Genomic DNA, 25,762 nt, shown 5'->3' with positions numbered 1-25,762 from the left:
ACTACATTTTATCTTCTGTTACGTAGGTGATTTCTTGTCAGCTTAAGCTTCAGAAAATTGTCACAGGTCATTTCTCTTGTTTTGAGTGTTGGAGTGGCCAGTTACGGTTTTTGAAAAGTGGAAAGACAAGAATTTAAATTAGTAAGTATTAATCCTACACAAGTAGCTTAATGGTACACAAACCGTATAATCAAAATTAAAAGCATCTTAATTAAAAGTAATTATGGGATTAAAGTTTGGATTCATGAATTTATATATGATATGCAGTATATTTTGCAGCTGGAAATCATTTAAATTTTTATATGCTACATACCAAAGAATTTAACACCTACATGCTGTTGAGTTCAAATTTGTCCAGTGTGAACATTTCACATTGAAAGTGACCCAAAATACACATAGATTAAAATGGTTAAAAATGTTATACTCTTGTAAGGGTGCTGTGCTTTTTGTACATTACCGCTCTTACTGGTCAAATTTGAGCCGCAGCTATTTGGATACATTTTAGATCCACCATAGGTCAATAGGTCAAATCAAGGAAGACATTGGTTTTAGAGACTCTTGAAACTAAACATGTACTGTTAGTAAAACAGCATAGATGTAATCATATATGGTGCACCTGTTTTACCCATTTCAGAACAAGTGAGTGGGAAAAACATTCAAGTCCTACATACAAAGTTTCCTACCACTGCCCTGAATGCACAAACTATTTGCAATTAGCTTTTTATGTGGTCCAAGTGTTGATTAATGTTGAAGTAATGTTGCTAATTATATATAATAGTTATGAGGGATTTTATGCTATAGCAGCAGGTACTGTTGGTTTTCTGTCACGTGCTTGAATTTTGTAGATTTTAGCCAATGAAAAATTGAGCCTTTATGGACGCGGACAAAGGATATAAATGCTGTATACAGCCTACATACGTCACATACCGTGGACGTTACTCCTTCTTTTTAAAAATAATGTACAGCATGTGGGCGGGACCACAGCCACCGCTCACCAATGACAGGCTGCCCCTTGCAGCGCTTTTATCCAATGACCGTTCTCTAAGTGTGCGAAGCTCACCAATCACGTTCGTGAAGATTAGCTTTTTGAAAACGCTGGCGGCCGAGGAAGTTCTAGGTTACAAGATTGAGGTTTTCACGCTGTAAATTTAATACTGTTTTTCCTTCACTACGATGCAGGTAATTCGATATTTATACATTTATATCCAAGCGTTACCGAGTAACAGTTGATAACAATTTAAACTCCGTATATAATGTTTACGTAGACGTAAATTTTAGCTTAATTTAGCTAACCTTGCTGCTAACCTGCTTGCAAGCTATATTAGCAGACTAACGTGTAACGTTAACTCGAGGTAAAAAGATCACAGGTAGTATATTCTATGAACGAGGCAGTGTTTTCTACTTCGAGTTAAGTTAATGTTTTCCTTAAAGGTGATCAGTACAGTGACTTGTACTGCAATTGTTTGAACGCTGACTTTAAATAACAGAGGCCCGGTAAACCTTGTTCTTTGTTTAACGATTAATTTAAATGTTTAACTCGTTGATCTTCAATCCAGTAAGTGTAATTTATGAACACTATATAAAGCATTGAACTAGCATATCTAAGGTCAGTGTGGCGATCAAGTCATGATAAAACAAGGCGTTTTTACCTCTCAAACCGGGTAAAGAGTTGTGGTGGGTAATTCAGCCACCCACAGACAGTGTTTCCTTCTCGATTTTGTATATGATAAGGAAAACCAGCTGAAATCAAATATATTACTGTCTCTGGCACTAGAAAACGCTTTAGGTGTATGCACAATTTAAAAAAACGAGAGGGGATGGAATCTAGAAATAATCTAACCATCAGTTAGGTCGCAGTAATAGCCATGTGCTCTCTCCATTATATTACTTTATTTTACACATTAAGTATTAACTTGAAGTGGAGGGTGGCTCTCCAACTTTAGGAATGTGTTACACCCTGTGTTATTTTGGTATAAAACAGGAAGTGACAGTGATTGTAGAGGTGGCCCTTCCAGTAAGCAAAAGCATACAAATTCTGTTTTGTCTCTAGAAAGATTATTGGCGACCTGAACCTAGTTTAGATGCTGTTGCATTAAGTGAAGAGAGATGTTAAATAAAGACCTCCAAGAAATACTGATGAACTGAAACAGTTTGGTAAGGAGAAATACTCCACCATTCATGTTTGTCATTGTGCCTGCATCATAAGTTATACATGAAGAACGTTTCTACAATTTACATAAATAAATTCACTTACTTTTTCCCCCAGAATATAGCTCAGTGTGTGTGTGCGCACGCTAAGAAATGAAAAGAACATCTGGTTGTGCTTAATGATTTAAATCAGAATGTGTTTATAATTGTGACTTGGATGAACTTCAGACCATATTTTATAAGTAATCTATTCATACATTGAGTTAATTCCAAACTCTTGGTTAAAGTCACCATTAATGATAAACAGGGAAAGCACTGAGCCTTGACATAACATCCTAGGTTATGAGTTACAAAGTGTGCCTTAATCTCTTGCTTGCTTCCCTTTGTTGGTTGTCTAAAATAAGTATAAAGCTAAAAACAAGGGGGGCACAAAATAGCTCAAATGTACTGTTTTAGTGAGTTGTATTTATTTCTTTACAGAATAAGGAAAATTACGAGCCCAGAGGTCTTCAAAGACCAGTAAGTATGGAAATTGTAAAAGATTATGTTGCTTGGCCCATTACTGTTAACTGTGCTTAAATCTAGCAAGCACATCTGATTCAGCTTGGACTGAGGTGTTATTAAAATACCGAAAGTCACTTTGAGCAAATCAAAGAATATATGTAGGTAAAATTTTGTAGTAGTAGTTGTAATATTAATACATGAGTGATTTAGCCATAGTGCAATGAATAAATCACTTATGGCTGTGTTTTTGTGTTTGCTCTTGATGTCAGTTTGCCACACCGAACCTGTCAGGCCCTCAGCGAGTTGTGGTGAAGCAACGACCAGACACAATGAAAAATACTGTCACAGGTAAGTCTTTCCTTCCGTGCAGATGCTGATAAGACCAAGGTTATTGTAGTTAACTAAACTAAAACTGGATATTGGGGGGAAAACTGATTAAAATAGAAATGAAAACTAAAGTTTAAAAAAATCCATATACCTGGAAAACTACATTTAGAGAAAAAACGAAAACATAACTAAATTAAAAGACAGAAAATTAAAAAGTAAACTGAAGTGTTCATATCTACTCTGGAAACTGACTGAAATTGAATTTGAAAAAAAGTAAAAATGAAATTTAAAAACTAATCACAAAACACAAACCTATGATAACTGATTGAGACCCCTCAGGAAATTTTTAATTGCTAAGTTTTAATTGTGGTGTTATTTTTAGGTCCTGCGAGAGAATGCATTGGCTCATCCTCTAGCTCAGCTTCAAAGTAAGTGTACTACCTAAGGCTAGTTCTATGTTCCTGATATGTTGTCTTTGTCCTGAATATTTAAAAGACCTTTTACTTGTTTTTATTTCAGGAAAATTTCCATTGATGACTTTGACATTGGTCGGCCACTTGGAAAGGGAAAATTTGGAAATGTCTATCTTGCGAGAGTGAAGAAACTCCAAGCAATTGTGGCACTGAAGGTGTTGTTCAAGTCTCAGATGGAGAAAGAAGGTGTGGAGCATCAACTCAGGAGAGAGATTGAGATTCAGGCCCATCTCAAGTTAGTATCCTGCTTCTTTGTTTTTTTTGGCTCTACTCCCTTTTGTCATCTTAAGCACACTGAGGTTACAAACACAAGTTTAATTTGTTACACAATATGTGTTGAAATAAGAAGTGTGGTGATACATTCATTGAAATGTACAAAATAACCTTTTGTAGGACTGTCCCGTTTTAGGGCGATTATAACAACCATCCTATAATTCACGCACGTTTGACAGGCTATGTGCTACCCTCCACTGTCTGTTGCAGGGACATTCAAATGGTCGAACAATGCCAAGTTAAAGCTGAGAGCTGTGTACTTCTATATCTAAACATTTCAATAATTTGTGTAATTTCAAAAAAAATCTTTAACTGTGCCATTGCTATACACTGAGAAATGTAGTTAATGTCTGGTCTATTAACCAATGATTTACATGTATAATGCCTCTGGGGACAAGATATACAAAGAAATGGTGTGTTCTCAGTGGTTTATTTGTCTCTTATAGATTAGTCTGATATTGTATAAATGCATACTATATAATGCCTGCTTATATTTGGTGCATTTAGCATGCTGATTTAAATCTCTTCTGCTTCATTTCCTCAGGCATCCAAACATCCTGCGCTTCTACAATTACTTCCATGACCGTAAGAGGGTGTTTTTAGTGCTTGAGTACGCCCCACGTGGTGAAATGTACAAAGAGCTTCAGAGATGTGGCAGATTTGATGATCGGCGTACTGCCACGGTAAGAACTCAACCAGAATTGTAGGTGACAAAAAATTCTGTACTCTGAACTGCAAAAATAGTGAAGTTATAACCTAATGCCAACCTCTTTAAAATTCTAGTACATGGAGGAGATATCTGATGCACTAATGTATTGCCATGAGAAGAAAGTAATTCATCGAGACATCAAGCCTGAGAATCTTCTTCTCGGTTATCGTGGAGAGCTGAAAATTGCTGATTTTGGTTGGTCAGTCCATGCACCTTCTCTAAGGTGAGGAACCACACTGTCACTACTTCACTTTCTTTAAGATGCCTGTTCACCCTGCCCTGCTCACCTCTTTTAAACCTTCTCAGACGTCGCACAATGTGCGGGACACTGGACTACCTTCCTCCTGAGATGATTGAGGGACACACCCATAGTGAGAAGGTGGACTTGTGGTGCATTGGCGTCCTCTGCTACGAGTGTTTAGTTGGCAACCCACCGTTTGAAACAGCAAGCCACTCAGAAACGTACAAAAGGATTATGAAGGTTGGTGTTTCTCTGCATGTGTAATGCACTTGGTCAGTCAAATCTCATGATTAAGTTACAAGTTTCAGTCATAGAGAAGAAGCTGATTTTACTGTAGTGAGAGAAGCCATTTAGGTATCACTCTAGTCGAGCACTTGTTTCCCTTTGGCTCTTACTTTTATACTAAAAAAGGAAAATTCTTGTAGGTTTTTCATTATTTCTTCTGGGAATGTATTGTAGTACACAAGATCATTTACCTTCTGTAGCATTATGCATACCAGATTTAGTACACACATTTTGAGTTTTAGCTCAGATTAAAGTGTTACGCTGAGCGGACTTTCTTGACACTCAAATGTTCCCAGATCTTAACAATTATTATGAACAAAATAAGTCACAAGCAAGGGTTTAATTTAAGCTCAGCTTGTTTTAAACTTATGCATTTTCTGAAATGTGCATAAGAACAGTAGCTGACTGGCAGATGTGGATGACTCTGAAGGGCACAACATTTGACTGCTTATTCCTTTCACAAGTTTTAGAAAATGCATAAAAATACTTTTATCTATATGTTTAATTTTCTGGTTATAAATTCTTAAAATGACACGTCTTGCATCGTTTTTTCTAACTTGACATTACATCTCATGTATCAGGAAATGATTATCAAACTCGACTGTACCTGGCAGTTTGAGTCGACTAAGACTTTAAGAATCCCAGCATTCCCCTTTGCTGATAAATGCATGAATCAAATCTTCCATTTGCAGGTGGACTTGAAGTTCCCTAAAGTTGTCTCTGATGGTGCCCGAGACTTGATCTCCAAGCTGCTTCGCCACAACCCCATCGATCGCCTCCCACTACAGAGTGTCATCGACCACCAGTGGGTGCGTGCCAACTCTCACAGGCTCTTGCCTCCAACCTGCCCTGTCAAGAAATCCTGAGCCTGCCCTCCTTCCTATGATGGGTCTTTTTCCTTCCGCAAGAGACTGTGGCCTAATATTTGGTTTCACTGCCATGGGCTTCAAACTGCCATTATACTGGCAATTTTATACATAAAAAGGGTTCAGAGTATTATGTCATGCATGACAAAGATGAACAACAAATTCTGAGAACCTGCAAATGCAGAGAATCTTTCACTTCTTTTGCTTTAAAATGACTTCGGTTAATCAGTTTTTCCTGTTTGTCTATTCTTGCATACCCTCTTTTTTTTTTTTTTTAATTATTAAATGTACACTCCTTATGTATGTCCTTATCTATGTATAGTGCCTTCTCTAGAAGTGTGTTTTGTTTTTGTTTTTTGGTAATTGTGATTTCTTTACTTTTGAAAATTGACACAGCTTTGTTTTGGATTGCTGCCTCAGATGGTGTTGACACCAAAATACTACTGTTAGACTGCCTCATTTATATTCTTGAATAGTTTGTGCCGAGGAGTTTGGGGCTTGTGCAGGAAAGCATGTTTTAATTTCCTTCAAGATGTACTTTAACTTTCTAATAAATATTGTAAAAGCATTTGTTTGCATCAAATGAGTAATTGATCATAGAGTTTATAACTGGCTGCTTGGCAAACCTGGGTAGTGTAATGCAACTATAAGTCCTACCTTTGCTCAGGGTTATATTAAGTTGCTTATACAACATAAAAAAAAAAAAAAAAAAAATATATATATATATATATATATATATATATATATATATATTTATTTTTTCTTTGTAGTCACAGACTTCTATCAAGTAAGGGTAAGTAATTTGGTTTTTTTGTTTTGTTTTGTTTTGTTTTGTTGGGGTTCTTTTGTGTAAACCAGAAGAGCAAAAGTGTATGTGTGTGTGTGTGTGTGTGTATATATATATATATATATATATATATATATAATTTGGTTAAAGGTGCACCCTGAAAGGGGCTATTGGTAGTTATTATCAAGCTTCTGGCATAATTCTGGCTGGATATTTGAACAATCTTGGCAGGATTATGAGTAGAGTTCATTTAAATGTGTTGGTTTCCTGGTACAGACCTATGTGGGGTTTTTCTTTTTTTTTTTTTTTGTGTAATCCACAAATTTTCAATAGGGTTGAGGTGGGGAAGGCTATTCCAGGAGCTTCAAGTTGGCTTGTTTTATATGTTCAAAACCAGCTTTGATATGTGTTTGGGTTCACTGTTCTATTGGAACACTTAATCGTGTCTAAGATTCAGCTTCACTGGAAAGTTTACAGTTCATGGCAGGGTAGCTGATCCTTGATGCAACACGCTGAAAATGTTGGGACAGAGGGAACTTTACCACTGGGTCACATCACATTTTCTTTTAATTACACACCAATCTTCCTGGAACTGAAGAAACTGTTGCAATTTTACACACAGAATCTTTGCAATTCCTGCTGTAAGTAAGTAACAGCCTGTGGTCGGCTGTCTGATTTTCTTTAATGATGCACCAGACAATTTCAGTGGGGGACTGCAGCCAGTCAAGCACACAGACTGTTTATGAAGTCAGACTGATATTCTCCTGAAATACACATGGAGTTCCTGGGAAGAGATTATGTCTTAATGGAAGCATATGTCCCTCTGGAAGTCCTATGCAAGTCTACATCAATTACGCCTTCAACCCCCCCATGCCATGGGCAGTGTTGCACATACCATACCATACCATACCATCCAACCTTTCTTTTTCATCTTTGGAATGTAGAATTCGACGCTAATCCTCCCCACAGCGTGGAGTTATTTGACCACAAAACACATTTCCATTGTCACTCGTTCCATCTCAGATGAGCTTGATATAGCAGCAGATTGTGTTCAGTGACACTGATTTTCTGAAGTACTTCTGAGCCCACTTGGTTATGTCAGTCAGAGTAGCATGATGATTTTGAATGCAATACCTTCAAACCTTTTGAAAATCACACACATTCAGCAGGAGTTTCTTCCCTTGGCCTTTACGCCCAGTGATTTCTCAGGTCTCCCACACAATGTTATCTTGCACTAAGAAACATTGTTTTTATAGTTAAAGATTATTCATTGATTTATTTTCTCACAACATCACAGTGGTTAAACACAACCCATCTTTTCTTGTAAAGACTGAACTTCTGGTGCATACCCATTTAATACCCAATCTTGATACCCACAACTGTTTTAAATTAACTTGCTAATTGAGAATGGTACAGATTGTTACTTGTTACTACGTTTAAAGCAGGGGTCCCCAATCCCAGTCCACGAGGGCCGATGTCCCTGCAGGTTTTAGATGTGTCCTTGATCCATCACAGCTGATTTAAATGGATAAATTACCATCTCAACATGTCTTGAAGTTCTCCAGAGGCCTAGTAATGAACTAATCATGTGATTCAGGTGTGTTGACCCAGGGTGAGATCTAAAACCTGCAGGGACACCGGACCTCGTGGACTGGGATTGGGGACCCCTGGTTTAAAGGGTTATTTTGCCTGTGCCCCAGCTCTTTTGGAATGTTTTGCAGGCATCAACTTATGTTTAAAAAATTAAATGAGTTGGAGAAAACACTTAACATATCTGATTTGTCCTTTTCCCTGTAAAATGTTCAAGTGCATTATCAAATTGCAGAAGATGAGGTAGCTATCAGTACCAATATAATATACAAAAATGGTTAAAATCCTAAAAGCAAGTATTCCAGCCTGTCCTAAGAAGAAGGAAACGGCAGACGAAAAAATAGTTAAAATTGTTCATTTTAGTAGTATTGTCGTAGGTATATCCTGATTTCAAAAGCTGAACTCACACGGTAGCGTGGCCGAGCGGTCTAAGGCGCTGGATTAAGGCTCCAGTCTCTTCGGGGGCGTGGGTTCGAATCCCACCGCTGCCATTACTTTTGCTCTCACACAATTCTCTCTCTTCGAAAGAACAGTCCGCAATAACAGCTGGACTTTAATTTTTTTTTCTCTCGTGTGTCAAATTTTGTAAGATGAGCGCTCTAACTTAAACTGCAAATGTTAATTGAAAGTAACACAAAATAATCTCATTGATAGTTAACCGTTACCGCAGAAATTATTATGTTTGGAAACCATCAGTTTCGTTGCTATATTTGTCACTCGGAATCACAAATTACACACATTACTTGCAAAACGTCAGGGTTTGAATACACCTTGCAGTTTCAAACCGCTAGAGAGTGCCACACAAAGTGTTCAGTGCCTAGTTATATCGGCAGAGATGCACAAAACATGTCAGATAACCAACAGTTAGCTCAATACATTTCAGTAGCTGTATGCCCCGCTAAATATTACAAGGTTCATGAAAAACTGAGCAACTGTAGCAAACGGAGGCCTCGAGATTTTAAACCTGGCTAAAATAATAACTAATTCGCCTAATGTCTAGTTCTTTTTTTTTTTTTAACCGTGGCGCTTTTATTTTGATATAGAAGAGAGCTTTCATAATTCTTCCGGTTCAACTGAAGCGGCTAAGGTTTTCTTTTGACAGGACAGGCGGTGTTTCCGGGTCACCCTTGCTTCGAACTTCACAAACCATAAACAGAAGGCTGGTGCTCTGTGATCGGAATTTACCTGATGTATTGACAGCCTTATCGCTTTTAGTCACCAAATTCTAAGCCAACTAAATTGAGACATGGCTGGTTTACCACCGGGAGATCCGCAGCTGGTCTCAATGATCGTAAATCATTTAAAAACCCAGGGACTCTTTGACCAGTTCCGGAGGGACTGTCTGGCAGACGTTGACACAAAGGTAAGCACTAAAAGCATGCTCATAACACATTATTTGACGGTGTTTTACTTAATGAGTGTAGGGGACTATCTCTTGTGCGTTATCTGTATTTTTGTTGAAGTTGTTTTGACACTGGGGTCTCAGCTTGGCTACAGAAGCTACCTACTACACATTTAATTGAGGCTACTAAATGTGTGTACTACTGTACGTCCACTTTCGCTACATCCATTAAACTTCTCTGTGGTTTCTCTTTTTTTTCCTGCCTGGCAGTTAAAAATTCAACATCCTTTGTCCAGTGTATCCACTATCCCTCTGTGCATGTCCAAACCATCTCTGTAACTTTCTCTCCAATACACTCAACCTGAAATATCTCTCTAATATAGTCCTTTCTGCTTGTCCGCCCTTGTCACTCCCATCTACTGTTCTGCCACCTCCAGCTCAGGACTCCTGTTTTTTTGTTCATCTCCAAGCCATTCCTAAAAACCTATCAATTTCAACTGTTTTTAGTCAGGTCTGAAGTCTAATTTCAGCATGTAATGTCCATTTGCAGTGATGTTCTCCTTTGTGTGCTTGGGAGTGATATTTGTAATGGAAACATTAAAATCTTTTACAGCCAGCCTACTTGAATCTGAAACAACGAGTGGACAACTTTGTCTCCAATCACCTCTCCAATCACACATGGAGCCCTCATTTGAACAAAAACCAACTGAGAAACAACATCAGACAGCTTGTCCTGCAGTAAGTGAGACATAGTATTCCTTCTTGTTCTGGCTTGTCGACATTAACTAAACTTACCGCAATCTGTGTCTCTTAGATCTGGGATGCTGGAGCAGGGAGTGGACAGGATTGTGGCCCAGGTGGTGGATCCTAAAATCAACCATATCTTTAGGCCGCAGGTGGAGAGGGTTGTCCGTGAATTTCTGTCCCCTGGCAGCTGTTCTGAGGAGCCACCAGCCCCTCTGCCTTCAACAGAGGTCAAACCAGACAGCAGCATTCCTGAGCAGGGTACACAACATTTTATGATTTTTATCAGCTTGCAAATGTCACGTCTGGATGTATATCTTTGATTACTCTCAAATATTTTAATATTTGAACAAGTGCCATTTCATGTTTACAGCCTCAACATCGACTCCAACTACCACTGCCAGCGACGCCATGTCCATCCTGGACACTATAACTTCTCTAAACCAAGAAGCTAGCGTCAGAGCCAGCTCAGCACCCGAAAAAGCACGTAAAAGCCAATCGGCAGATGACTTCATGCAGGTGATGGTGGAGGATAGCGAGCAGGACATGAGTATTGTTGAGGAAGGTGACAGTCACCAAGTGGTAAAGCCACTGGAAGAGGAAGAGGAAGCAAAACTGTCAGCAGAGGTTCAGGCATTAGAGGTAAAGACAGAGGAAACACAGGAAGAGGTGGAACTGGGAAAAGAGCCGTTAAAGGAGGATGTGAAAATGGAAGAGGAGGAGTCTGTGGCTCAGGAGCAGACAGAGGATGAAAAGGATAAAACAGCAAGCAAAGTCAGTGGAAAACCCTCAGAAGAAAAACAGGATGATGATCTACTGAAATCTACAAGCAAGGCTAAACAGAAGGCCAGAGAGAGGATAAAAGAAGGTGAGCTGCAGCATCCTTTGTTTGTTTTTATATTTATTTAGCATTAGAATAGAATTGAATAGAACAGAATAGAATTCAACTTTATTGTCATTGCACACGTCACAAGTACAAGGCAACAAAATGCAGTTTGCATCCATCCAGAAAGTGCTTTAGCAATAATATAGATATATTACAGAATCTAGATCTATTATAGATATGATACAATGTTCACGGTATGAAGGTGTGTTATGAATATACTATAAGTATGTACAGGCTATAACTGAAGTGAATGTACAAGCTATGAACAGGTTATACGTATGGTTATAAATATGAAAAGCTATAGCAGATTATAGATATACAGTTGTGAGTATTAATAAACAGTTGTAAGACTATAATTATTGTATTGTATGATTGTCTATACAGCATTTACATTCCCTACTTCACATTACTTTGTACATTTGTCACAGGGAAGGGATTTATATGCATTTTCTTATGGTGGACATGGCTTTAATGCAAATTTACTTTACACAACAAAAATGTGATGATGCCATGATTCTGTGCTTATTTGGACAAGTGAAGAATTTAAAAGATATTCAGGTTTTCACTTCGTTACCTTATCTTACCTTACACTTACACTTAAAAGAAGTTTAAAATCTCTATGTACCTTTTTCCCTGCAGAGTATTCTTTGGAGGACTCTGACCTGGAAGGCCTGAGTGACATCACAGTGAGCTCTGTCCACACCAGCGACCTGTCCTCATTCGAGGGGGAAAGTGAAGATGAGCAGCAGCTGTCTGATTCTTCTGAAGAGGGCGAGCTTCCACCTGATGGTCTCTGCCGGCAGCAAGCTTTCTATTTTTGAATAACATCACCATTAGTTGGAGCACTTTGAAAATATTTTAAAATATTTTTTCTGTATGTACTTGCTTCATTTTTCTCCCAGATGAAGGTGAGAGGGAAGAAAAAAAACACAGCACTGGAGACACAGGAGATGAAGACAAAGAGCGTAAACCTCGCCGCAAGGCCTATGTTCACAAGCCCTTCCTCTACTCCCGTTACTATAGCGACTCAGATGATGAGATCACTGTGGAGGAACGTCGTCGTTCTGCGGTGAGCTGTTTAAATGTTAACATGTTACGTGCAGAGATTTAAAACTTTTTCTAGTTAAATGAAAAGCTTAGATCAATGGACGGTTATAGACTGAACAAATTATGTTTCATGGTGTCATCTGCTGTCTTTTAATTACATTTATTTAACAAACTGGGGTCCTTCCAGGCAAAGGACAAAGAAGAACGGCTGCTCAAGAGACAACAGAACAGAGAGCGAATGGAAGAGAAGCGCAAACAGAAAGCAGCACAGGCTGAAGAGCAAGGTTTTATGTCATACACACTTGTGGCCTTCAGTGTTTCTTCATTTTCCTCATCTTGTGTATTCCACTGTTTTAGTTTAGTTATATACTCCCTGCCCCATGCTTTCACGGGACTGCAAAGAGTCCACCCACATATAAAATAGCAGAGGACTTACCAAATTGCTGGCCTGGAGGATTCAATGCCAGTGCCAGAATTTCACCCTGCGGTCAAAGTTCAGAGGAAATGCAAAAACTAGACTCTTCGGGCCTCAATTAGCATGTTAAACATTAAAATTAATCACAGTGCATTTAGAAAAAGACTGCACAAGTTTGGCTCTTGTGGAGGAACTGTTTTCAAGAGAAAGCCTCTTGCCCCCAAACCACAACACTGAAGTGGAGGTGTTCAGCCCTAATGCATTGTGCCATTCCTGCAAAAACTAAATGCATCATATTAGCTGTCAAGCAAGGTGATGGAGAGGTGACGATTTGGGCTGCCTTGCAGTCATTGAGTTCAGCATGAACTCCTCTGTATACCAAAGTGTTCAAGATTAAAATGTTAGGCCATCTGTCCGACAGCTGAAACTTAGCTGACACTATTTCATGCAACAGGACAATGATCCTAATCACCGCAGCAAATCTAAAAAAGAATGACTGGAAAAGAAAAGAATCAAGGTTGCAATGTCAAAGTGCAAACTTGAGCCTCACTGGAAGACTGTGATCTGGGCATAAATGAATGCTTGCAAACCGCAATGAACTGAAGCAATACTGCGGAGAACAGTGAGACAACATTCCTCCAGAATAATACAGTAGGGTCTCTACCGTACAGTATAAAGTGCTATATAAATAAAATTGATAAATGTGAGACTGATAAAGTCTTCCAAAAATTAGAATATCAACTTATTGCTGCTAAAGGTGGTTCTACAAGCTACTGAATGACAGGGTCTACTTAACTATTTATAGGACAGCATGGAGTCCTGAGAAAACCATTTTATCACAAGTGTGTACATAACACTTGGGATGTGCTACATTTTTACAGCACAACCCCACTAAAAGATTAGTTTAATAAAGAGTTGTTTGTGCCTACAAATTTTGTGTTTTCCCTTGATCTATTTAGGATGATCACATGTTTTTTTTCAGTCTGTCGAGTTGTCTGGATGTTGTCCAAAAAATGGAAAATTTATACTTAATTTATATTCAGTTCAAACTTCACATCACAAACTCCGTAAATTGTATTCCCTTGGCCAGGTTGCATATTTGTCCTTTATTTTCTCCTGGAAATAACTTTGTGTACTTGTAACATCTGCATGACGTAAAAGGCTCAATGTCTTCCACAGATCACAAAAAACAAAAGAGCAGCGACTCCGCTGCCCTCGAAGGCCCCGGAGCCAAAGAAGCCCGCAAAGAGAGGAAAGTTCTGGAGAAAAAAATGGCTCTCAACAGGAAGAGAAAACTAGACTCAAGGTGTGTAAAGGTTTGGACACAATTTGTACAGTAGATGCTTAATTTTTTTTCTTATTATACACTGCAAAAATGCACATATTAATTTTACTTTTTAAGGAAAGAGGGAGATGTTTCAGGCAAAAAGAAAGGAGACACGAGAGACGCTGTAAAGAAAACGGTATGTAAAAGCTAACATTGATGAAACAGATTTCAGGCATCAGGTTTTCATCATGAGTTGTAACTCTGTGTTTTTCATTTATTTTTGAAAATAGGAAGTGAAATCTACCACCTCAAAGACACCACAACATAAGCTGATGAAAAATCTGTCCGAACCTTCATATTCTGATGAGCGATACAGAGGGACAAGCGGCAGCATCTCAGAAGATTCCAGCGATACAAAGAAGATAGCTGACAAAGGAAGGACACACTCCTTCATCTTGGAGCTGGAGCTAGGCTCCCAAGAGGCTCTCAGACAACGATCGGTTGGAAAATTTGACCGTCTGTCTCACAAAGAGCTTCACTCCAAAGAACGCAAAGAGAAAGAACGCAGCTTGTCCGATGAACGTGCCAAGCTCAAACAGAAGCAGGAGAAAAAATCTGAACATCAGGCGGATGAATCTCAGCAGAAGGAAGGCAGTGCTGTTAAAGTATCCTCTGAAGAGAAAGGTGAGAAGAAGCCCAAGATCAAAAGTGAGAAGAAGATCACAGGAAGTACAAAAGAAGGCAAGGTGTCTGAAAATGTTTCTGAAGACGGAGGTTCTAAAGATCCAAAGAAGGTGAAGACTTCATCTGTGGAGGCTATCAAAACGGAGAAGGACAAGAATAAGGACAAAGATAAGATCAAAGAAAAGGCCAAAGGAGAGAAAACCTCAGTTAAAAGTGATTTCAAGCAGCTGCTTCGCCCTGATTCTGCAGGTTCCTCTGAGGATCGATCCGACATGGAGCCTGAGTCAAACAGCAGCAAGAAGAAAGATAAACACTCCAAGGACGTCATGAAAAAGCCAAAGGGCCACAGTGAGGACAGGCCAGGAGATAAACTCAAATCTAAAACTGACAGTAAAGACAGTGAGAAGGAAAAAACAAAAGCAGATCAAGATGGACAGAAATTAAACAGGTCAAGCTTGGAAAGTGACAAAGATCCAAAAAGGGTCAAATCATCAGAAAAAGGAAGAATTTTAGAAAAATCCAAATCCAAAGAGGAGGCAAAGACTCCAGTGCTGTCAAAGACGGAGAAGAGAGTTCACAGTCCGGATGTCAAAAGTGCAGGAGTTTCATGTGTCAGCAAACCTGAAGCAACAAAAGAGAAGAAGAAAGAGGGAAATGCAAAAGACCAGAGCAAAGGTTCTGAAGAATCTTCACAGGAGAGATCTGACAGTAAAAGTGCAAAGAAAAAGTTGGAGAAGAAAGATAAAGTTTCAGAAAAGAAAGATGAGAGTCAAGAAGAGAAAGCACCAAGAGAGGAGAAACTGGAAAAGTCGGATAAATCCCCTTCGGTTTCCTCTCTGAGTCTTGAGACGGATGAGCTGCCAAAGAAACAACCTCTTCTCCAAGACACAAGCACAGACTCCGATCCCATCACCACCACCGTCACCACGTTGTTCTCAGACGATACCTGTGACGCCTTGAGCGACATCACCCCCGAGCCGCCCGAGGGAGAGATGGAGTCACGCCTGTGCGAGATGCCAGCTGTGCCTGCAGAGGCTGACGCCCTGCTGACTCTTATGGACGTCTGCACGTCAGCAGAGGCGAGACTTCCACCTGAGAACACCCGAGAGGACGTGACATCCGAGATGGAGCTTCAGGATGCTGATATGAAGATGAAAGAGGCAGCTCTGACTCTGCTCTCCATGGATCCCGACAGCACAGTGTCCACCAGCTTACTGTGCCAAGAAGCAAGAGAAGAGTCGGCGGTCAATCCGCCCGCCCCACAACCAATGGAGACAACTACAGCTGAAGAGGAGCAGCTTCCTCCTATGGAAGTGCACACAGCTGCTGAACCTGAGTCCCCAGCTGCTGAACCTGAGTCCCCAGCTGCTGAACCTGAGTCCCCAGCTGCTGAACCTGAGTCCCCAGCTGCTGAACCTGAGTCCCCAGCTGCTGAACCTGAGTCCCCAGCTGCTGAACCTGAGTCCCCAGCTGCTGAACCTGAGTCCCCAGCTGCTGAACCTGAGTCCCCAGCTGCTGAACCTGAGTCCCCAGATGCTGAACCTGAGTCCCCAGATGCTGAGCCATCACCAGTTGCATCTCAAGAAACCGATGAGCTTGCTGATGTAAAATCAAACATTGCAGGTTTGTGCCATTGTGTATTATTGGCTGTAAAACAAGTAAGAATAAACCAAAGCTAAACATGTGTCTCTTTACAGATGAGTCAGAAAGCACAGAGGTAAAAATGGACACTTCAGATGTTGAAACTTCTGAGACTTTGGCTCTAAAGGTAAATGTCACAGCTCCAACAAATCAAAAATATGTAGTTTAACTATACTGTAGTTAATCTGCATATTTTGTCAGTGGTATTTTCTGAGTTTCTATTGTCTGATGTTTTTCTCTATCATAGGAAGATGAAGCTATTGCAGATGAAATTCCTTCAAAAGAAGCTGAAAATACTGAAATATTTCCTGAAATGCAGTCAGATGAGAAACCAGCAGTACCACCTGAAGAGGGTATACTTTCTGATCTGTCATGTTCATTAATTCCAAATCTGCATAGCTGTGTTCCAGCTGTTGAATCGCTCACTCTGTAGTGCACAGTGTAGCGGGGAGCCATTTGTAGTGCAGTTTGAACTCTCAGTTGTATTTGATGCTTGACTAAAAATGATCTACGTCAGTGGTGATGTATGTGTATGGTCAGAAAATAAATCCATTAGAGATAAACTTAATGTATAGATGTCTCCCCGAAATCCAAACCAGAAGTATATTTAATAATTTACCTGCTTGTTTAACGGTTCATTAAGTTGTTATTTTAATGGTTTTGAATGACTTGAAAGATTAGTGATTAGTCTCCTGGCAGCTCAGCAGGTCAGAGACTGTTTGATGATTTCCGAATAGTATCAATAGTGTCCCCGAACATGATTTTTCATATTTCTTCTCTCATGTGTATTGATTGTTATTCATATACACAAAATCAATATTTTCCACGAAATCTGCATTTTGGGGGTTAGAGGAGTTGGTGGTTTGGAAAAAAAAATCAAAAAAGTTCCAGTGACACATGTTACAGATTTTTCCACATCATTTGTTTTTAATATTTTATTTTTAAAGGAGTTATTCATTATAATACATTAGTTGTTTAAGTTAGGGCTTTAAAAATTATATGGCTATGGTTAGAAAAAGATCATGTTTGGGTTCAAATGTAATGGTTACTGCTGTTGGTACTAGTAGTGACAGTCCCATTCATCCTCGTGTAGGTGGATAGAGTTCAGCTGAAGTGTTTGCATATGTGTTTATCCAAAGCAGCTCAAATGCACTGGCCAGTGTTCTGTTATTTGTTCATGTAAAATTAGTAACATTACATCCAAACGTTGTGCAAAATGCCTCAGTAGCTACTGAGTCCATTATTTTGCAAATACCCACTGTCTCAGTGGGAGAGAGAGTGAACAGTTTGAACACAGACCTCACATCTTGTTCTTTTCTCATGATAATACAGCGGTAACTTATTTCCTTTTACATCAGTGTCATAGCTTTATATTAACGTAATACATTTTACAGCTGCTGTTGCTGTGTGTGAAACCGAACAGCCCACAGGAAGCACAGAGGAAAACACGGTGGCTGGTGTTCCCAACACCACTGAACAATTTACTGAAACTCCTGGTGAACAAGGTGAGCGCTGAAATAAGTTACTGCAGAGAAAAATACAATGGTGTGTTTGACTGACAAATAACTCTACATCTCATCATAAAGAACAACCAGAGCCAGATGATGTCGTCACAAAGGAAAACCTCGAGGTGAGTAGTGATCCACAATACCCTGAAACAAATTAGAACTGTTTACTTTCATACATTTGTTTGTATTTGTATGTTTTTTACAACTCAAACTCAGTCATCTTATTTCAACAACAGGCAGAGGAGGCGGTGGGTGAGGAGGATGGGACCAAGATGGACATAATTAACAGTAAGTTTGTCTGCAGATGGTGAATATTTCAGATAAATTCATAAAAATACTTTCAAAGGCCGCCGTTTTAACCTTCTTGTTTTCACCACTAGGTGAAGCTGAGAGTAAGTCAGTGGAGGAAGGAAATGTCTCAGCAGAGAAAAGCGATCCACAGACTGTAAGTGTTTAGCTTTTATCCGTGCTCACTTACATGTTACTCATCCTTAACTGTTTAATCTGATCAGTTTCTCCTGTTTGGTTTAGATGGAAACCAGTGTCCCAGACAAGACCAGAGAATCTGAGCCGGAGTCTAAGCTAGTCAAACAAATCAGTGAGTCAAGTGGCTCCTTTGGAAAATTACTCACACTTGTTGAGTTTACACTGCTGTATCTGGTTTGAAACATGTCGCCAGAGTAATGCTTTTAAGAGGATTACATTTTGTTTTTACATGCTCGGTACTTGTCAGCTGGTCCTTTTACAGTTAGTCTCAGCTGGTCCTGCTTGTTTGAAATTTCCAGGTAATGTCTCCAGCGCAGATAGCCAAGATGATGAGAAAGGCTCAGATCTCTCAGAAAAGGTAACTCTCAGCAGTTTTTGTTTTTAAATTCATCTCGTAAAAATGGGTGTGCAGAAATATAGAACAATAGTCTGCATGCAAACACTTTTCTGTTCTGTAGGAGGAGAAAACGGAGGGAAGAGGAAGGCGGAAACGAAAGCTGTCCAATCAGAAAGCTGCAGCAGAGAAAGAGTCTGGTATGGCAGCTGAGATTTATTTCTTCACCTAATTTCAAAATACAAAGAAATTGAAAGACGAAAGGGTGATTGGTAAAAAATGATTTTTATTAATTGGTTAACTGAAGACAATGGCTTCATCATAACCCTTCCAGTAAAGTCAGTAAACAACATGTTAACCAGTTATGACCACTGAAAAGTGTCCTTCACCAGGTTCTGGTGTGATTTTTTTTTTTTTTTTTTTTTTTTTGAGATAATCATCACAGTCTAGTTAACCAATGCATTGACTCTGTTTCTTTAACACATCAGGTGAGGGGGCGAATGAGAAAGAAAGTAAAGAGCAGCTGCCTGCTGAGGTAAATAACGCTTCATTCACTTCACCTCTATCACAAATACTGTTAAGAATACAAAAACGATCTCTGCTTGTGTTTAAAAATACACGTTTGCTGTTATTTTTATCTCCAGGACGCTGAGCAGGAGAAGCCAGTGGAGGTAAAAACCCCTCGCAGGGGACGATCGTCCAAACCCACAGAGGAGGAGACGAAAGACAAACCAACACAAGTGGTGAATTTGGAGGAGACTCCGAGCCGCAGGCAGAGACGATCAGCACCCAAAGAAGCCGCAGCTGGTAAGCTGCTCACTTTAAATTAGTGTTCACTGTTAATGTGTGAAAAGGAAATGACCTGAAAATAAGAGGAAGAGTTGTATTATGTAGAAATGGATTTGGCTTTGGACACACATAGGCGTAAAAGCTGATGCACTTTATGGAGGGCTATATCTGCTTCTTTAAATTAATATATTATTTGTGTTATTAGATAATTAATGCTTCTTTAGCTTCTTGGGTAATGGGATCTGTTATTCTTTTTCCTGCTGAGCAGAAGAAAACAGGCTTAAAAGCGAGCGGCAGGAGAAGTGAAACGACTTGATTCAGGCAAATGAACCAAGCGCCTGCACCTAGTATAAGAGAAATAATGTTTATTCAGTACTGTGAATAAACAGTGATAAAAAATGTGCAGCCTAATAGGAAATGAGCGTAGTAGGTTCCCTTTAACAACACGTTGAATAAGTATAAGATTTTTTTTTTTTCTCTAGATTGTAGTTTTTTGCACTATAAAGTGGTTGCTGAGTATAAAATAATGTACAACACAAGCTGTTAGTTTTTTTTCTTTGAGTTTTGCTCTTTTTTTAAAAAATAAATAAATTTTTTTTTGAACCTCAGATGAGCAGAAAGAAGACGAAAATAAAGTTGTTGAAAGTCCCGAACAAACCTCATCGGAGAAAGTTGCAGAGACGGAAGCAGTGAAAGAGGTGTGTTAAGAAAGTCTCAGCATGTCCGTAATATTTAATAACACGTGTCGTTACAGCTTCTTTGCCTTTGTTTCTCATGTGACATTGTTGGTTAACTTTGATGTTTTATCCTTGTAAGAGTGAGTACATTAAGTGTTTCTTTTGTTGTTGTATTTTCCTATTCTTAGAGAACTGAAGAGAAAAATGAACCAATCAAAAGTGAGGTCAGTCTGCTGCCGTCTGTTCCAGAGGACGGCGAAGGAGCAGCAAGCGCCAAATGCAGCGATCCTGCTGACACCAGTGAGTCTGTTTTTTTTTTTGTTTTTTTTTTTTTAAATTTTTTTATTTAAATGTTATATCAATAACAAGTGGGCCAAACCTCAACAGCTTCTCATATTAAGAATTTTCAAATTATGCAAGTGTGTTGGATGAATATGAGCTTGTTTTTGTTTTTGACAAGAGAAAAACAAACAGGAACTTTAAGCCATTTAACCCTCTCAGGCTCAAATTAAGTTTTTGTTGCTAATGCACAAAAGAATACCTGCAGTGGTACTTCAGAGTAAAAAAACCTCATAAAATATGTATGTGGAGTAATCAGGTTGTTAGCTTTTAACTGTTGCAAATCTGCAACGCCTGCCTTGAGAGGGTTAAATGTAACTTGACTTTGTACTGTGAATGATTGATAGTAAATGTTTGGTGTGAACTTATTTGGTTTCTGAATTGGGCCATGAAGGAAAGGTTTGAAAACTAGCGGCTTAAAGAAAGTCTGGAAATGAGTGAGCTTTAAGATACTTAAAAAATAAATAAATAAATGTTTTGATTAATCATCATTGCAGGTGAACAAACAGTGGAGACCAAAGAATCGGAGGAAATGGAGGTGTGTGAATGTGTGGAGGTGAGATTTCTTTGTCTGTAACTGCTCTCCTTCCAGTACGCATTCAGCACCCTGTTAATGACCTCCATCTGAATTTCTTCTTGTTTTGTCCTGCAGGAAGCTCGAGCTCCGGAGGAGGTGGTGCAGGACAACAGTGGACAGGAACAAAATGAGCGACAGCATGATAAAGACAGTGGTGAGACAGCACACAGGCTAGCTGTGTAATTACCACAGTGGTTCATGTGTTTTAAAAACATCTTCAGTTGTGAGTTTGCAGTCTTTGTATCTCAGGTTTATTTTTTTTCAGGCTGTTCCCCGTCTGCGAGTCAGTCAGAGGCTCATGAGGATGTAAAAGAGCAGAGCTGCAGTGAGAAGAAGACACAAGACGTATGTTTAAAAATGATGTATCTGCATACTTTACTTTTTATAATGAGGCTGATGTTTGTGTAAGGACTTTTTACCTCAGTAACAGTTCCCAGTGTACGTTCACTGACTTTTTTAAACTCTTCCAAGGGCGGGGAAGAGCAACAGCAAGAGGACCAAGAGACGACTCCAAAGCGGACTGGTCGGAGGGGACGGCCATCAAAGGCAGCAGCTACAGAGGATTCAGGTAAAATGTGATTTAAAACGGAGTCAACAGGCTGTAGCAGTCAATGTGAAGCTAACGTGATGGTAGGATATAAGATTATTTGCTGTGGATGAGTGCTTCAGTGATTCTATAGCTCCATCTGACAGACCTTTTATATATTTAACCAATAACTCTTGCAACACTTTGTCATCTTTCCCTCAGATAAAAAGGTCAAAAAAGCAGAGGAGAAGGAAAGTGAGCAGAATGATGAGGAAGAGGAGGAAGATGAAGGTGAGAAAGAAGGACAGGAAGAAAAAGAAACTGCAACTAGAGCCACAACACGGTTGGCTTCTCGCCGGGAAGCTGAAAGGTAATTTAAACGTTATCTGATGGTTCAAATTTCAGATTTCCAGTAACACCAAAACAGAGACATTGCCAAAAACCTGCAGATGGGTTAAAACAACATATTTTATTATTAAATGCTAAGCAATAAAATTCACCTGAACTGTGAAACTGCGAAGTTTCTCCAGTGTTAACGAATGAGCGTTTGATTGTTTTGGAGCTGAATATTTGCACCTCGAAGGCATCGTCGCTGTCAAATCATATTAAATAAAATCAAGGGAGATTTAGTACTAAAGCAACAACTGTTGTTTTGTATTTTTCTTTTTTCTGTTCCCCAGAAACAAGCCAAGTAAACCATCCACCCGGGCAAGCAGACAGAACGGTAAAGAGGAGACCGCAGCTGGCACACGGTGAGCTTCAGCAGCATGAGCGAGCTACTGCTCAGTCGCTGCTCTGTGAAAGAAAACATTTTGCCAAAAGATTTCCTGGAATTTCAAGATGTTTTTCACTTATTAGCTCCTAAAATAAAAATAAGTCTCCTGTAGAACCTGAGCTGTGTTTAAGAAAGGTAAATCAAACAGCGGTAATAGGACTTCAGTATGTAATTGATTAATAAAATGATGATAATAATACTAATTTGGGTAATTTGGCCTCTTCATGTAAATAGAGTAACGGTTGCGCTAAAATCTTTTGTTTAAATTTGCAAATGAGCCATTATCTATGTAAACGTGTGCTTTTCCAGAATAGAAATCTGAAACTGCATAAAACCAGATGCAAATTCTTCTTCTTCTTCTTTTTTGTAAATTGTCGTTGATGGTTTTTAAGGCAGGGATTTTGAATCTCTTTTTAATCTAAACGTAGGATCAGCAACCAGAAAAAGTCTGATTTTTTTTTTTTTTTTTTTTTTTTTTTCTTGTTTTGGGGAATAAAATGTTCCAAGACGACCTTTGTGTAAAAAAAAAAAAAAAAAAAAAAAAAGAATAACAAATAAAAATCCAGATTATAAATTGGAAAATTCGGTAAATGTTTGTATCGTAGTCGTTCGCTTATTTAATGGAAAGTAGTATTTACTTGAAAACGTTAGCTATTTTGGCAACTAGTTAAAAATGGTCACCAAATTATAAGTATGACTCATTTTTAATGAAATATGCTTAGATTTGTAGAAATGGCAAACAGACACACTGCAGGAAAATAAACACCTGAATCTGTATTTTGAACGTTAACTTCCACTGAAAGGAAACAACATAGCGAAAAATATCAAAAACTGACCAGAGATTCAAAGAAAAACACATTTTTGCTTGCAGTGCTTCACCTTAAGAGGAACGGAATGTGATTTTTTTTATTTTTTTTATTTTTTTTTAAATTTATAAATCAAAGGTGTCCCAATACCACTAACATAAACAAACAAGAAGAAGGTCAAATAATCATTTAACTAAATTAGCTACATTAGGAGAAATGTGGGTTTTTGGTGGAAAAAGAAAATTATTTTAATTTTTTTTTTAATCACTAAATTTCTAGATCAACTAATTATTTTATCTCTAGATTATGAATTTAAAATAAAACCTGAAAACTTTGTACAACTAAAATCGCTCATTGGTGGAAAAAAACAGTTGAATATATATTCTATATTTTTCTTTATTACAAAGTAGTACATTTAATACTTTATCAAAATTTAGTTTTAAGACAATAATTTAAAAACTGTTTCTCAGCATCTATGGTGTCTAAATCAGCCTGTGTTTAACTTTAGTGACAGCTTGTACACTTTTTTTATTCCTTCAAAATAAAATTAATCTAATAGGCCCTAAAATAAGGACTTCAAGTCTTGTTTCTATTTTAAACTTCTAGACTTAAACTCCTCAGTTTATGGATACAGAACAAAGACCTCTCTCTCTCTACTTATTCTCCATACCTTTATTTTTTTTTTTTAAGGAAACAATACTTTCCTCTTTGTTAAAGGGTAAATTCTAGCTGGCTTTGTTTTTTCTTCTTCTATTTTCAACTCAGTCTCCAGCACAGTTTTTCAAATCCAGAGATTATGTGAACAAGCTCCACTGTTTCTACATGTATTAGTTATTGCATTACTTTCCCCAAATAACCGTATATTTAACATGAACACGACTCTTGAACAAATGGATTGACACTTGCTCCTTGTTTCCCTCCCGCAGCGGGACGAGGGGCCAGGCGGCGGCAGCTGCAGTGAAAGGGGGCCGTAAGCGGGAGACCAGCCCTCCTGCTGTGCGAACGCGGGGAGGACAGAAATCAGAGGAGCCCCCTTCCAAAAGAGCCAAACGCTAAGATGCCTGACAGCGGCGCAACGGTTTGCCCCAGCGGTGTTGTTTTTACACTCCATATTTGAAGAGCCTCTGCAGTCAGGCACGTAAAGCTGTTTCTGCTTCGCTGGCTGCAGATATCGAAGAGCTCTGGATAGTATTATACACTCTCCTTTGATGGTTGAGTGTAAACCTGAAGATCTGTGTAAGAATCCCCCAGAATACCTTCTGCAGCTCTGCACACATATGGTTTGGATCAGACTTCATATTTCACCATTTATTCAGTAATGCCCAGTGAGTATTTCAGGCCAATCAGAAGCCTAATGTGCAGCCAAGTTGTGCTTTGTGATAAAGAGGGTGAAGTCTGCAGATTGTGTCTCATATACACACTTGTACGTAGAAATCAGCAATTTGTGAATTTTATAAGTACATTTTCATTCTGTGAATGAAACAAGATGTTTTACTCCTAGGTTTATTTTTTTTATGTAATAGTCAGAAGTTAAAGAAAGGATCTTGGGTTTTTTGTTTTTTTTTATTCCACATTTTAAATTGATTTAAGACCTCAAAGACGGGGCAAAAAGAGTCTTTCATTACATAGTTTACTCCTGGTTTTTACTCACTAAATGAAGACCATCTAGTTATTTTTATTGTTACACAGTTAGCCGTCAGTATGTATTAATGTAAAGCCGGAATTTCAACATGTTTCTTTTTTAAATATATATTAAAAACCCCACAAATAACATATTTGTTGTTCCCTTGCTACATTAAAAGCACCACAAATCAATATTATATGATCTAATCTTTTTCTTCTCAAGCTTGCAACTGATTCACACCGGAGCTGATTAAAACCAAAAATGCTCACCTGATTGTTTCACTGAAGCTTAGTGAAAAAATACCCGCAAAAGAAACTCGACCACGCCGCCCTGTGCTGTAGTCTGTGTTTATGAAAAGATTACACACGGCAGAATATACAGATTTTTATTAATTCACCCATATTATGTCTCGGACGTTATCTCCGCTGTTTCCTAAATAGATGTGCTGTCTGTGATGTGTAAATAGCCGAAGACGAGAACCAATCGCCTCAGAGCGGAGAAGAGGAGAGGGCATTCCTGCCTGCTAATGGGGGATAAAACTAACAAACTCGGAGTCAAATATTCCACCATCATTAACATGTTAAGGGGCTCTAATCGCCACACCTGAACCTTTGTGATCCACAAAGCACAGACACAGAGAAGGAGAAGGTTACAGAAAGTCGGAGCTCTCAGGTTGAAGTTTTCCACCCATTCCTGTGGATGGCCAAATTCGATTCCTTAAAGGTGTACCTCTCTCAGGTATTTCCTGGTGCTGCAATCCAACCATTAACATATTAGCCCAACGACTGTGCTTTAAAGGTTTGGATCAGCTTTCATTTAGCCACCAGGTCTGGCAGACAAACAGCGCTCCTTTCACTTTCCGATGCCACTGGAGCAACTTGAGATGTCATTTTATTATAGTCGTTTGCATTGTAGTCCAAAGTAATTTTTGCATTTGCTTTGCAGTTGTCTCTGTGGCTGACTATCAGCAAATATTTGAGGCAGATTTATTAGCATCAGGTTTTATGGATGAGAGGGGAGGAATACTTTCAGCTGACCTCGATTTTTTTTTTTTTTATTTTTTTTTTTTTTTTATAGAAAATAATCGTCTAG

General features: G+C 38.8%; 2 protein-coding genes and 1 non-coding gene across 3 annotated transcripts; all 3 read left to right on the top strand.

Moving 5' to 3' along the window:
* The first annotated feature begins 312 nt into the window (after positions 1 to 312).
* On the top strand, positions 313 to 6,388 carry aurkb (aurora kinase B). Its single transcript, XM_084952041.1, has 9 exons — positions 313 to 1,179; positions 2,629 to 2,667; positions 2,922 to 3,000; positions 3,362 to 3,407; positions 3,499 to 3,687; positions 4,270 to 4,408; positions 4,509 to 4,657; positions 4,741 to 4,915; positions 5,653 to 6,388. Exons 1-9 carry the CDS (start codon positions 1,174 to 1,176, stop codon positions 5,824 to 5,826), a joined length of 996 nt encoding a protein of 331 aa, XP_084808167.1. The 5' UTR covers positions 313 to 1,173; the 3' UTR covers positions 5,827 to 6,388.
* A 2,224-nt stretch (positions 6,389 to 8,612) lies between these two features.
* trnal-aag (transfer RNA leucine (anticodon AAG)) lies at positions 8,613 to 8,694 on the top strand. Its single transcript has one exon. It is a non-coding gene; the product is annotated as a tRNA-Leu (tRNA).
* Positions 8,695 to 9,303: 609 nt separating this feature from the next.
* Positions 9,304 to 24,861, top strand: bod1l1 (biorientation of chromosomes in cell division 1-like 1). The gene is made up of 30 exons (XM_084952039.1): positions 9,304 to 9,566; positions 10,159 to 10,283; positions 10,360 to 10,550; positions 10,663 to 11,157; positions 11,815 to 11,964; positions 12,078 to 12,244; positions 12,410 to 12,506; positions 13,817 to 13,943; positions 14,040 to 14,100; positions 14,195 to 16,211; positions 16,286 to 16,356; positions 16,477 to 16,582; positions 17,624 to 17,734; positions 17,816 to 17,859; positions 17,974 to 18,025; positions 18,118 to 18,182; positions 18,269 to 18,335; positions 18,523 to 18,581; positions 18,682 to 18,757; positions 19,046 to 19,092; positions 19,202 to 19,364; positions 19,956 to 20,044; positions 20,212 to 20,323; positions 20,860 to 20,918; positions 21,015 to 21,093; positions 21,205 to 21,284; positions 21,411 to 21,507; positions 21,688 to 21,835; positions 22,146 to 22,217; positions 23,973 to 24,861. Exons 1-30 carry the CDS (start codon positions 9,450 to 9,452, stop codon positions 24,100 to 24,102), a joined length of 5,274 nt encoding a protein of 1,757 aa, XP_084808165.1. The 5' UTR covers positions 9,304 to 9,449; the 3' UTR covers positions 24,103 to 24,861.
* The last annotated feature ends 901 nt before the right edge of the window (positions 24,862 to 25,762 follow it).

Source organism: Perissodus microlepis, chromosome 2 (assembly GCF_051167445.1).
Source record: "Perissodus microlepis isolate ML-2025 ecotype Zambia chromosome 2, ASM5116744v1, whole genome shotgun sequence".
Lineage (NCBI taxonomy): Eukaryota > Metazoa > Chordata > Actinopteri > Cichliformes > Cichlidae > Perissodus > Perissodus microlepis.
This window is presented reverse-complemented; position numbering and strand designations above follow the sequence as displayed.